The 14,409-nt window shown below is 42.8% G+C and overlaps 1 protein-coding gene across 11 annotated transcripts in view; it reads right to left on the bottom strand.

Annotated features, from left to right (window-relative positions):
* TNS1 (tensin 1) overlaps positions 1 to 14,409 on the bottom strand; it is a 937,838-nt gene that overhangs the window by 25,527 nt on the left and 897,902 nt on the right. For 9 of the 11 annotated variants that reach the window (XM_063933939.1, XM_063933937.1, XM_063933940.1 and 6 more), the window contains 8 exons: positions 10,626 to 10,803; positions 8,734 to 9,614; positions 4,951 to 5,037; positions 3,600 to 3,731; positions 3,433 to 3,525; positions 3,146 to 3,223; positions 2,717 to 2,788; positions 1,178 to 1,346 (listed from right to left, as the gene is read on the bottom strand). In XM_063933939.1, the coding sequence (XP_063790009.1) occupies positions 1,178 to 1,346; positions 2,717 to 2,788; positions 3,146 to 3,223; positions 3,433 to 3,525; positions 3,600 to 3,731; positions 4,951 to 5,037; positions 8,734 to 9,614; positions 10,626 to 10,803 (1,690 nt within the window). The remainder of the gene's footprint in view (positions 1 to 1,177; positions 1,347 to 2,716; positions 2,789 to 3,145; positions 3,224 to 3,432; positions 3,526 to 3,599; positions 3,732 to 4,950; positions 5,038 to 8,733; positions 9,615 to 10,625; positions 10,804 to 14,409) is intronic. The other 2 variants (XM_063933936.1, XM_063933946.1) reach the window with 1 other exon arrangement.

Here is a 14,409-nt window from a genome sequence, read left to right as displayed (position 1 = left end):
TTTACTTAAATATTTTCTTCCAAATTTATCAATAACATTTTTTATCCTAGAGGTGCAGTGAATAAAATGATAGTAGTCTAGGGTGCCATGATTGAAGAAAGTTTGGGAACCAATGCCCTATAACAATAACTGAATATGAATCAAACATTTACAAATAATATTTGAGCAGCTATTATTTTAGCCTAGGTTATTGTAGTTAGAAAATGGACACACATGATGTGGTGACATGGAATGTGCTGGCATGTCCACTACGGCAGGATTAGTAATATTGTACTCTATGATCAGCATACCAAAGTCTGTACTGCAATGCCTTCAAAATAAAAGTTCAATCTAGCATTAAAAGGTATTTTTAGGCAACATCGCCATCACCTCCCAAGTAGCAAAACTGTTGGCGTCCCATGCTAGCAGTGCTACTTGTGATCCTTGGCAGCACTGCAAGGATTCTTGATCATTAAGCCAACATTTAGCAACTAACTGGTTCTGTTCAATAAGCTTTGATCAGAGGTGAGATCTCAGGAACTTCAGAGGACAGTGGCAAATAGCCTTAACAGATCAATTGGCGAGGAGGAGGGGGTGTCAGGTATAACACTGCAGGTGGACTTGGTGTTTAAGTATTGTGTGGCATAACCAGTCTTATTACACTTTAATATGGATCATGACCTTAATATACAGTAACTGAGCCCAGGGCTGGTTGTTCCTCAGGAGGTGGCTCCCCATTTTTATTTTTAGTGTGTGTGTGTGTGTGTGTGTGTGTGTGTGTGTGTGTGTGTGTGTGTGTGTGTGTGTGTGTGTGTGTGTGTGTGTGTGGCACTTTTCAAGGGATTTCAGCCGTGGGCTGGCTAGTTTGGGAAACATCTTAGCAAAAGGAACCTACATTGTGTGTCTCCGTTATAGTGATTTGCCTCCTGGCTGGCTCAGTACGGTGCTGGTTATTGGAAAAATGTAGTATTGGGTAGAGTGGGAAGTTCTTCAGTAATATTGTTATAGGACAGAGGAAGTGGCTCCTTCCAGATCTAGTGAGCTTTAGTTTCCCTTTCCTTTGAGAATCTGATGCAAAGCTGCAAAATCTACATTGTCCTCGTCATTGGTCAACGTCCTACTATATTCATAGGATGAATGAGAGACAGATGAATTAATCTAAGCCTCTGGCATCAATGTAATATGAAGGGTTTCTTACTTTCTCTGATTGTCAGTCAGGGTAATTCCTTGAGCAGAGACTTTAAAGTGTACGATAGTCGCAGTGGGTTGGGGGTCAGCAGACAGTGTCTCTCCTATAGTCTTGGCTATAGCTTGGGGTCCTGTCAGAGACTCCATGTCGATTGAATTGACAAACAGCACATTGCAGGCTGGGGGAGAGAGATGGGTTAAACTGGAGATCTTTTATAATCAACCTTTATAGCACAGCAAAACCAACCATGTTTGATATAATATTGGATGCAAATATCTGCATTTTCACACTGCACATGCATACAAAAAGAAAAGTATCTGGATTTTAAGTTGTACTTTGCAGCCCATTAGGCCTTTAGAGAAGTACTGTGCACTGCCAAGGGATGTGCACAAGAAAGCGTAACCCACCCTCTGGAGATAGCCCCTAATTAGGCTTGACCAGAAAACATCTGGGGGTAAATTAACTAAGATGGGAGTTCTATTTAAGATGGGATGTTGCCCATAGCGACCAATCAGATTCTACCTCTCATTTGTCTAGCACCTTCTAGAAGATAATTTGATGGCATTTGATTGGGAGCTATGGGCAACATCCCATCTTAACTAGAACTCACATCTTAGTAAATTTACCCCCTGGTATCAGTACATATCTTTGTTTAAAAAATTAAACAGAATGACATAGCTCTCTAAAATAATTAACAAGCACCAGTGCTATAAGCTTGGGTAGGTGCCCCTAAAGCTGAAACTAGCACCTGATTATGCCAGGCTGGGATGCTCACAAGGTAATGTAAGGCCTGTGCCAGCCCAGTCAGCATGGAACCAAAATCCCAAGGGAAGTCATGCCCACAATAAATCATCTAAATGCCCCCATTCTGAATAGTACTGGAGCTCTTCCTGGCAACACTAGGAAAGGGAGTGCCAGTGAAATATACAATGACACAAATACAGTAAGCACTACTATGGAACATTTTATTAGACTCTTAAATCCACACGTAATCTTTCTTCTTGAAATACAAAAAACGGATAAAATATAACTGATTGAATGAAGAGGTCAATATGATAGAAACAGAGGTGCTTGGATTTAATTAGCTGGAGCCTGGCAGAACCGCTGTGATTGGCTGTTCACCTATCAGGCTGTCATTTACATCATGGTTCTGCTAGGAGCAAGAAACCTTCACTTACGAGTTGTTGTTTTTTTGTTTTCTGTCTTTAATTCCTTTGGACCACTTCAGCAAAAAAGGCTATCTATGAATTTAGGAGTGTCCATGTTTTTCCAGCCCTTAAGTGTATAGAACTGTATGTCCCAGCATGTATATACTGTATTTTGAATTCCACATATCTTAAGGATTTGATAATAACATCTGTATCTGCATCACAAATAACGTATAAGTTTTAAAGCTGTTTGTACCTAAAAATGGGCCACAAAATTGCTGCCTACTGTAGATCAAACTCAGGGTGTGTAACATAGGTGTACATAGTAGCAATGATGGAAAATGTGCAATACAGTAACATAAGAATTTAAGCCCCTTTTATTTGTTCAAGGATCACATACCTGCACCTTGCTTGAGCAAGTCACTGGCTGTGTTGGTTGGAGTGGCAACTTCCCTAGTCTCCTCTGAGGGATCTGCCAACACATGATGATAAGGCATATATAAGTTTCATCTACGATTTACTGCTATTTAAGAGAAAGTCATGACAAAAAGTTAACTGGGTTTAAATCTGAGGCTCTGGCTCCCCATGGTTCCGGAGACACTAATTGGCCCTAGACCACTCACAGCCCGGAGTGTGACTGAGTTTGATAAGTCTCAGCTGATTGGACAGGCCATACCAAGCACTGGAGGATCGTGGGACTGCTGGGGTGGGTTATTCCAGAAATGGGGCTTCTGAGCATAGGGTCTGCGGTTCTGCTAGTTGTAGGATGTGGGTTAATTTGCTAAAAACATTTTTTTCATGACTTCTTTAATCTGTATGTGAACTTTACCTTGGCAGGGTATTACCAGCTTGCAGGGCAGTGCCAGGGGTGTGATTGAGTGCTGATACACCAGTGCGGATAGACACCCTGAAAAGAAAGAAAATCAACTGGGGGTTCATCATAGCATCACATAGTACATAACAAAAAATACGGTGGAGTATACTTTGTTTTTTTGATGCGAACATCTCTGCTCTAAAGATATGAGAAAACACATAATGCATCACCATTACGCTAACAGTTTAATGTTGTACTAAACAAGCTGTATATTGTAATTACATGTTTATATTTGTGCTTACCAAAGTAAGGTTCATTTGGGCATCCCTTTAATTTCACTCCTCTGGGACTGGTCTCTATCAAAAAATGTCTCACCAGCTCGTTTGTGGCATCTCCTAGAGGAATAGAATATTTAATGAAATGCGTAGTAAGGTCTATGGTGCAGTAATATCGCCTAACATTTATTTACCTTTCTTGCTCGGCTGGGCAGTGGTGGGGGGTGGTGTGGCAACTTTCATGGCCAAGCCATATGCCCCTCTAAACGAGTGACTGTCTCGAATAATGAAGGTGCCTGGCTCTCTGTCCTTTAGTAGAGTGATAGCTGGTAATGGGAAACGCCAACACATTATTACACAAACATATATATTGGTAGATGCTCAATTAGATATCATTCAGGTGCTCGAAAGGGAGGGGTATTTCTAAGCAAGAAAAAAAGGCATTTGTTTCCCCCAGCACCCTGAATGATAACCGTAACCAGATATAAATTCCACATGATAACAGAATTCAGAGATCTTCGTTACACATATTTGCGCAAATGTGTGAATAAGCCCCAAAGCCGCATCAAGGCGTCTCTGTATATTTGGGGTCCCTAGCGCTATATCTAGGTGCAGGGTGTGGCACCCCAAAACACCAGCATAAGCCAGAAAGCCCAGCGTAGCATACCAGTGAAAATTATTACACAAGACTGCTATAAATGGAACAAGTTTACAAAATATTAATCAACACATCTACACAGGAAATGCTTCATATAGTGCCAAGTTTTTGAACCTGCTAATTGGGGCCTGAAAAAGGGGTGGTCTTCAGTATGCCGGCTGTCGGGATCCCGGCGCACGGTATACCGGCGCCGGAATCCCGACAGCAGACATACCGACACTTATTCTCCCTCGTGGGGGTCCATGACCACCCTGGAGGGAGAATAAAATAACCGCAGCGTGGCGAGCGCAGCCAGCCCGCAAGGGGCTCATTTGCGCTCGCCACACTGTCGGTAAGCCGGCGGTCGGGCTCCCGGCGCCGGTATGCTGGTCGTCGGGAGCCCGACCGCCGGCATACCATACTACACCCCTGAAAAAGGTATGCATTTTGTTTAGACTAGGTCATCCTGTATGTAAAAACATCAAATTACTCTGTATACTTTAATAATTTTGTACAAGAACCCCATTTTTTTACCCCAAAATTACTTTTTAGCAAAATTAATATGCTACTTTCGTAGAGCATAACAACATATTTAAAGGGAATCATATCTTAAAATAAATTTTCTCTAGGTCACTAAAAGGTTTTCAATTTTCATAATCTGCCCATTATAAACTTTTATTGAGAAAAAAAAAATCTATATATGGAAAGTAGGCTATTCAATTACATATTGTAAGTGATCTGCTTATTATATTTGTGTGTGCATTACATGCAATTAGAGCAACCACTGACATTTACAGCAGAACAAAAGGCTGTAGAAACAATGGTATAGAATTTCCTGTACATCTTTACACAGCTGTCGACCACCTGCACATACACTGTACTGTACATATTCTAGATCTATTGCTCACCTTGGTCTCTGGAGATCTCAGGTTTGTACCAATACTTGGATGTGTCCTGCACAAACTTGACATTTGCTCGTGTTTCTGGACTACTATCTGGAAGACAATTTTGAATTAAACCAACGGTCGGATTAGCTCTGAGAACTGATAATTGGAAATTATTAGATTACGTTACTGCTGTAAATGACATATAATCTTCTTAAATTCAAATCTATAATGTATTCAGAACACTCATTTTCAATTCCATTATACTACTTACCTGTATGAAACCTGGGTTTGGTCATGGCAATTACAATATATGCACAACTCTAACTTAGTTCAATTATTATTATGGTGCTGTATCTGTGTTATGAAAATGTAACAATATGCTCACAACTACAGGTAGTATATGAATGGTATTTGAGTATTGTTTCAAAGGAACAGGTAACTGCACCATCTTGTGGTATGCGGGGTACACAAGTAGCAATGTGTCCAGAGATGTGTGCTGAGCAATCTATCACAGACCGCACAGCACACATCTCTCCCCCCACTCAGCACGGCGTGAAGTGTGCTGAGCGAGGGAGGGTGATGGGGGGGATCTAACTAGATTGTGCCTGCATGTAGGCCAATCTAGAGTCAGCGATACGCGGGGCTGCGCATTGCTATCACTATGGGGCATACATACAGAGAGATATGTCAGATTTCTTAGAATTTAAGCACACATCGCTACGTGTGTACCCCCCTGTAATCTCTCTACTGGCACAGGCAATTAGAAGGAACATAATAGAAAAGCAGTAACAATATTTTCTGGCACTGGGGAAAGATTATAGCATAAAAGAAGTATAAAAAAAGCAATTAGCACTTGCACTCTAAGGGAAAATAGGTTGCAGCTGTCAGTGAAACATATGTATAGCGTCACATTTAGGAGCAAACAAAGAAATACCACCTGCCTCTGTTTCATTTATGTGTAGGTATGCAGAAATCATTTAGCCATGATAACAAAACTTTTTTTTTTTTAAAATAAAGTCAAAACATTTATTCCATCTTAAAAAAAGAAAAATAATACATTTAAATAAATAGTTTTCAGTATGCTAACCTGTTGAAGCATATCAAATGTTTAGTTGCATTATTGGCAATAAACAGATCATTTTCCAGAGTGAAGTAGTCGGTCAATTTATATAAAAGAGGCCATGTGTGAATAACAGTCCTTAGTAAACAGCAGCAAATACTGTATATGATACATTGTTGTCCTTGAAAACAAACAACTGTCAAATAGTAAGGTTGGCAAGTTCTTATCCTGTTCAAGCGCAGGGCTTAGGAGCACAGATTCCACGAGAAATGCTTCCAGTTTATCACTCTCAGGTAAGTCACTTTTTATTGAGAAAGTGAGAGGTGCTGCTTGGAAAGTTAATGCAGCTCTGCCTTGTTACATAGAAACCGAGAATTTGACAGCAGATAAGAATCTGTCTGCCCTTTTTTGCCTTTTGGTGACTTCAACCCTATTTGATCCATGGTTCTTTGTAAGGAGATCCTTATGTCTATCTCAAGCATGTTTAAATTGTTGTACAGGTTGAGTATCCCTTATCCAAAATGCTTGGGACCAGAAGTATTTTGGATATCGGATTTTTCCGTATTTTGGAATAATTGCATACCATAATGAGATATCATGGTGATGGGACCCAAGTCTAAGCACAGAATGCATTTATGTTTCATATACACCTTATACACACAGCCTGAAGGTCATTTTAGACAAGATTTTTAATAACTGTGTGCACTAAACAAAATGTCTGTACATTCACACAATTCATTTATGTTTCATATACACCTTATACACACAGCCTGCAGGTCATTGAATGCAATATTTTTAATAACTATGTGTATTAAACAAAGTTTGTGTACATTGTGCCATCAGAAAACAAAGGTTTCACTATATCACTCAAAAAAAATCCGTATTTTGGAATATTCCGTATTTCGGAATATTTGGATATGGGATACTCAACCTGTACTGTATTAGCCTCTACCACATCTGACAACAGGCTATTCCACCTATCCCAACTTTCTTGAAAGTCATTTTTCCTTAAGTTTTCTTTGAACCTACCTCCTTAGAGTTCAAGACATGTTCTCGTGTTCTACTACTACTTTTCCTTTGCAGAGCGTCTCCCTCATGTACCTTGTTCCACCTGAATGAGAGCAGCTGATACTATCAGGATCACTTCTTAATAAAAATGGCTTACCTGAGAGCGAATACCGGGAGCATTTCAGATGGAATCCATGTTCCTAAACCCCGCACTTGAACAGGATCATTACTTATCAATCTTACTATTTGATCTACAGTTATTCGTCATTTACAACAATATATCATGGGTGCTGTTATCTTCCTATGTAAATTGACTGAATTCACTCTGGAAAACAATCTAATATTTATTGGCAATAAGGAAACCAAATACTTGATATGCTTAAGGGGCGTACACACGGTGCGATATGACTTACAGACATGGACTATACAAGTCCATGTGAGTAGAAAACATGGTACATATCGCACTGTGTTAACAGCTTGCGAAGCCGATGCGTGCTTCCACAGGGTCGGTATAGCCGGAAAATATAGACTATGATGACGCTCAATTTTGACTAGAAAGTGTACAATCTACAATGAGCTATTTCTAGTATAGTCAAAATCGCACCATGGGGGTAATTCTGAGTTGATCGCAGCAGGAACTTTGTTAGCAGTTGGGCAAAACCATGTGCACTGCAGGGGAGGCAGATATAACATGTGCAGAGAGAGTTAGATTTGGGTGTGGTGTGTTCAATCTGCAATCTAAATTGCAGTGTAAAAATAAAGCAGCCAGTATTTACCCTGCACAGAAACAAAATAACCCACCTACATCTAACTCTCTCTGCACATGTTATATCTGCCTCCCCTGCAGTGCACATGGTTTTGCCCAACTGCTAACAAAGTTCCTGCTGCGATCAACTCAGAATTACCCCCCATGTGTATAGTCAATATTGGTGGCTCTGGGCTACGGGAAGTTCAAGGGAAATAGCATAGTCAACATTTTCCATAGCCAGAATCGCACCATGTGTATGTACCTTTACACTGTTTGACATTGTATCCATACTAAAAACAGTGTCTTTGGGTTTTGTCTCTGAATAAATATTTTGACTTTTCTAATAAAAAAACAAAATATTTTTTTTTATCATGGTTAAATGATTTCTGCATAGAGACGCAAAGTAAAGAGCAAAGGTCCGTACACATTAGACGATGTCGCTCTGTGAGCAACGTCGTCTAATGTTTCCCCTCCTGGGCCGGCCGGCCGGTCGACTTTACACACTGAGCGATATGACCGCTTATATCGCTCAGTGACGTCACGCCTCCGCCAGCCCTGCATGCAGGTCGTGGACGCCAGTCCAGATCCTGCATGCATGCACTGGCGACAGCGACGATCGTTGCCGACCCATGGGGCCGCGCATCAGTCGTTGCTGGCGGCATACACACTTGCCGATAAAATGAGCGACGTCGCTCAGGGAGGGGGAAAATGAGCGATGTCGCTCATATTATCGCCAAGTGTGTATGGGTCTTAAGAAAGGAAGCCCTGTTTCTTATTTACTAAGGAATCTTTGCTAATTTTCCTGCGCACCTCTATGGGATGTGTGGAAAAAGAAGAAAAGATGATACATCTATGAGGAACACCGTCACAACTGTTCCCAGATTGCTGCTGCTCTGGGAGGATGCCTAAAAGGGCAAAAATATATATTCTGCCTCTGCTGCAAATAGATCATTTACTTGTGGTTTATAACAGGGTAATGGATCAGTACCTGGCATGGAGAACTTGGAGAAGTCTGGCAACGTGTGTGTAAATGCCATTGTGCTGCCACCACTGGGGCTAGACATCCCACTGGACATTGGTGAAGATGCCTTTCCATTAAGTGTAGAATAGTTAGGTAAGCTGCTAGACCTATCGCCAGATGACATCCTCCGTTTTTCAGGAAGTGAAGGCTGTGGCACAGGACTTCCCTGTCGGTAGAGTGTAGAGTCTGGTGATGAGGATGATGGACTGCTCATGCCTTGGTAGTAGGCAGGAGACACAGGAAAACATGGAGTGGATGGAGCTTGGTATCCCGATCCACTGCTTTGCCTTGACAGCGTCTGCCGCCGTTCTTCAGGGTTGGAGAATCCATACATGACATGCCGATCCATACTGGGACTTCCAGGAGTCACAGGGGCACTTCCTGTCATCACAACCTGGTGCCGGGCAAGGCTTGGACTACTTGGTGTGGCTACCATGGCACTGTGCGCAGCAAGGGGGTGTCTGTTCAAACTAGGGCTGCCAGGGGTATTTGATGTAGTTGGAGTAACCATTCGTCTTCCAAAGCCTGGGCTTGGAGGTGTGTTTGTGCCCACTGTTCTGTGAAGTGGCTGAGGGCTGCTATGCACCGCATGTCCACTCATTGGGAGCCCAGAAAATCCATCTGTCTGTGTGATAGCATTATTTGGGCTATACGTGTATGTGTCGTATGCACTGATGGGAATGACTGCATGAGGCACCATGTTTGGTGTTGGGGAACTATTCTGATAACTGCTCTGTGGTGAGGGTTGAGACAGACTGGTGGACTTAAAACTGGAATCCACAGAGGGCTGACTGGTATTTGGAATGCAAACACTGCTTTCTGCTGATGGGCAGCTTCTTAGAGACACTCTGCAAGGGAAAGGGAAAAGATAAGTCATTGATCATGTATTCTCAGTGGAGCCAGATATTTATCAGAATGGAGTTTGTCAATTCATTAGCAGGCTGCCTATGCTCATCAGGTGAAATGTATAATTCAGCTTCCAGGGTAACGTGCAGGTTAACGGCATGTCCCATTGTCTGCTGCACTTATTTATAAGTATAAATAACACTATGGGGTATATTCAATAACTGTCGGAAGCTGCCGTCTTGTCGGAAAGACGGCAGCTTCCGACAGTTTTAGGTCAGAAGTGGTTCCGACCTATTCTTTACTGCCCCATTTTTTCCGGTAAGTCGGGAAACCCGACTTGTCGGAATGCACGCTGATCGGCGGCTGCAGCTGCCGATCAGCGTGCATTGTCGGAAGCGGAGCCAAACCAGACAGGTTTTAGCCCCGTTTCCGACAATCTCAATCCGACTTTAAAAAAAAGTCGGATTGAGATATGTGATCTGAGCGCAGGAGACGGAGGGAGCAGTGACCCAGCGGCAGCGTCCACCTGGCTCCAGCAAGCGACGTCCCACTTGCTGGAGCCGAGTGGACGCTGCTGTGAGCCTCCGCTGCTGCAGCCGCTGCTCCCCCTGTCTCCTCCTCTCCTCCCCATGCGCTCTGTCTCCCCCGTCGGGCTGCCATCAACTCCTCCCGGCGTACTGCCACCCCCTTCTCCCGACGGGCAGCCATCCCCTCTTCCCTGTGGGCTTGCGTCACCTCCGCCCTGCGAGACGATATCCCCCCTTCCCTGGGTGCCGGCTCCGCTGCCTCCTCCTCCCTCTGGGCTGCAAACTCCTCCTCCCGGCGCGGCTGTCATCCCCTCCACCCGGCGCCGCTGACAGCAGCAGGCCATGACAACGGGAGCGGCCAAATCAGACAGTCGGATTTGGCTGCTCTTTTGAATAGGGGTTGTCGGGTCCATTCCGACAACTGCATGTCGGAATGGATCTGACTCCTATTGAATATACCCCTATATAAAAAATGATTCTCCTTACCCATCAGTGCTGTGAACTGGGCTGCTAGTGGAAATGGGGCTTGGTGGTGTAAAGGCATTGGGGTTTCCTCCATTTCTCAAGGTGTACATATTATATGGCTGTGCTGTGGTTGGAGAGGAGGGACTGCCTCCTCCAGTCGCTGCAGTCCGAGCCACTGATACAACATAACTGCGGGGTTCTGTAAAGAATTATATACATATAAATATAAATGTCAGCTGTGAATGACACCATATCTATTGAGTAAACACACCATGTTACGGACTCAAGAATGAAAATCTGCAGAAACCAGCAAAACGGAGCAGGCCATGACAAAATGGCTGAGTAGATAATCGTGGGGCAGATGTATTAACCTGGAGAAAGCATAAGGAAGTGATAAACCAGTGATAAATGCAAGGTGATAAATGCACCAGCCAAACAGCTCCCATATGTAAATTAACAGTTAGGAACTGATTGGCTGGTGCGTTTATCACCTTGCATTTATCACTGGTTTATCACTTCCCTCTGCCTTCTCCAGGTTAATACATCTGCCCCCCCAGTGACATATTGTTACCTGTGCACACACTACAATGAAGCATTATTATTATCCTGATTTATAGAGCTCTAATATGTTACACAGAGCAATACATTGAGGGGATCATGATACAAACAGTAACATCAAAACAGACTGTAAAGATTATCCTGCCCAAATGCCAGCGTGAAAATGTAAGGGAAATGAATGAGTGGTCGCAAGACGGAGACAGCATCATGTGAGATCCTATTATAACAAGACTAGCTATGGCACCCAGCAGATTCCATTTTGTGCCTCCAACATGATCCGTCTCACAATTCATTTTAATTTGACCCACGTGTTTGAATGTGCCCACATGTCATCTGCCCATTGACTGTAGAACCGAATAAGCTACTTTTCTTCACCAACGCACGACCAATCTGATTGTTAAACAACCAGATCTTAATGTTTGTGAACATTTTAAATGTACTTGCATTGCTACCATATTGTACAATGCGTTTTCCTAAAATGGGGATCTTAACTTGACTGGAACCCGAAACCAAGCCAAGTATTGCCAACTAAATAAATAAATTAGTAATTTTGCAACAGTACTGTTATATACAAGTCTCCAATTTCTACTCATTATATTGGTTAATGAGATATCCAGATGCAACAAGAAATCTTAACTATCAGGCACACATAATAAATCCATGATCAAAAATACACCCTATCCAGAAGGAGTGCCGGTAAAGAGCTCATGAGTACATTTTAGCAAACGTAATTAGGCTTAACATACTATCCTTCAAACCGGGGCACCCAGGAATTACACAGGTTTTGTGGCTGGCTGACTTCAAGCCTGCATTTCACCTGGTTTTAGTCAGCCACAGAACCTGTGTAATCCATGAGTGCCCCGCTTTAAAGGGATCGTATGGTAAGCCTATATATAACTAATCAACCATCACTAAGTGCAATTATAGTATCCGTGTATACAGTTTATAATGGTAAGGAGCTAAACTGCCATAAGCATGAATACTGCAGGAAATTATTTACAGGAATAGAGACCACTTGGGAAGTACAGAGTATTAGGAAATAAACAGTCAAAATACACCTATTTTAGGGGTTGTTATTTGTTTTCTTCCTATGCCATTAAAAAAACCACAGTATAATCTTTATGGAAAGATACACTAATAATATACATTACAGCCAGAAAAAAGTAAAACACAATATAGCACATAAAATAAATGGAATTGTACAGATCAATACAGCTCCTGCTTGTACCCCCATCCATAATGATAATAATTGCCAGTATATGAGGCTCCCAATGGCACTATTCGGATTGTCAGCGGGTACTATGACATTTCCCAAGGAATTAACAAAAGGTTAATTGATTCCCACCTCTCTCACGAAGTATTTTCTCACACGGCAAAAGACGGGAGGGAAACCCAGAGATTACTTCATGAATAGTTAATTCTCCTTTTATTCCCGAGTTAGCCCTATTCATGCTTCAATGGGCAGCTTTCTCTGTGCCCTACTTTCATCCCAGTCATAGGCTGAACTTTACACCCTTCCCAGCTATGCCGGGCCAGCAGCTCCCCAAGCTGCCAGGTAGGTGGTAACTGAAACTTTGCATAGTCACTGTATAGTGATCATAGTAAGGAAGGAACGGACTTGTCTACTTATTGTATGGTTAGCCCTGGGCAGCAAATCACTAATCTAGATTTCTAATGCAAAGAAAACAGGGAAAGCCTGCAAAAAAATCAATGCTCAGCCCAATGTGCAACGAAAGTGGGAGTAGAGCTACTCCCTGTCTGACGAGGGGTTAAATGTTTTGACATGACCAAGGCTTTATGAGACAGAACAGTCCCTCAATCAGCTGACAAAACGGTTGGTGTGCTGTGAAGTAGGCAGCACAGACAGGATTCAGCAACTACAAAAGTGATGTCATCTGTTCTTCAAGGGGTGACGTGGAGGGTGGGATTCGCTCACGCCTGCATTAGTCAGAGGTTGACTATACAACTTGGAGTTCAGTACAAAAAAAGGGTCAGGTTAAAGTCTAGTGTGTTGCAAACGCACATTTACAGCTTTCTGAGATTATTTTCCATTTTACTAATATTTGTTTTTGGTTTGTTTTACTAATAGTACCTGTTTGTATGTAGAGTTCTCCCACATATGCAGAGTTGCCTGGACTGGAGTATTTTTATTTCAATTGTTCTGAAAAGTTATGTTTTTATTTTATTTTTTAAGCACTAGTTTTGTTTCTTAAAACATTTTTTATGCAGATCAAACATAGAAATCTTAAAAAAACAACAAACAAAATGCATGAATCCATTCCAAGGATCTCTTATGCTTCTTGAATGCATACAATCTGCGTTTCGCTGCTTAATACTTGAAGCTTGGATACCTTAAAAAAGCCGTGTACTGAGTGCGGTGGGCTGCCTGTCATGTGGGGCCACATGGCAACCGTCACAACAGGCTGAAGCTGAGAATCCGAAGGCTGGGCGTTCGTCAGAAGAGTGGCTGTGGAAGCAGGGAGGAACTGGGGAAGCCGGATGTAGTTCTCATATGACTCGAGGTTCTAGGATGAGTAACTGAAGAACAGAAATTAAGGGCTAGGCTTCAATACTCCGGAAGGCTGATAGGCTTGAATGAAGAACACTGAATATTACTGCTGAAGAATGAATGCTGCAGTGGCGTCACGGAAAAACACCAGATATTACTGTTGAAAAATGAATGCTGCGGTGGTGTGACTGAAGAACACTGGATATAACTGTTGAAGAATGAATGCTGCAGAGACGTGACTGCAGAGCACTGGGTATAACTGTTAAAGAATGAATGCTGCGGAGGCATGACTGAAGAACACTGGATATTTCTGCTTCGAAGACTGAGGAAAGGATGCTGAAAAGACGCAGCTAGGAGGCATTGCAGATGACCGGGGAGCCCCTCTATGGTCACACACCCAGAGGGCAGATAGCTGCGGACTGTGGAACGGAGAACCACTGGTAGAGGTGCAGGGGAAGGTGACAAACAGGCTTGCACAGCGGAGTTGGAGACTCTTTGGATCATGGGAAACCACAAGGAATTTCTGAGGGAGCTCAGAGCTGGAGCTTCTGCTCAAGGCAGTAACATAAAGCACTGGCAGCATGCAAGAGTGGGCTGACCCCAGTTGTAAGAGGAATCTGCCTCCCATTGGACTGAGCATTCCATAGAGCACAGCGAGTGGACACAGAGAACCTTGGTCTCCAACATAGGGACTCCCAGAGCTGCAGACACACAGGAGCATGCCCTCTTACCCACCAG

The sequence above is a fragment of the Pseudophryne corroboree genome, chromosome 7 (genome assembly GCF_028390025.1).
Source record: "Pseudophryne corroboree isolate aPseCor3 chromosome 7, aPseCor3.hap2, whole genome shotgun sequence".
NCBI classification, from domain to species: Eukaryota; Metazoa; Chordata; class Amphibia; order Anura; family Myobatrachidae; genus Pseudophryne; species Pseudophryne corroboree.
The sequence above is the reverse complement of the archived record's forward strand: the minus strand, read 5'-3'. Positions and strand labels throughout refer to the sequence as shown.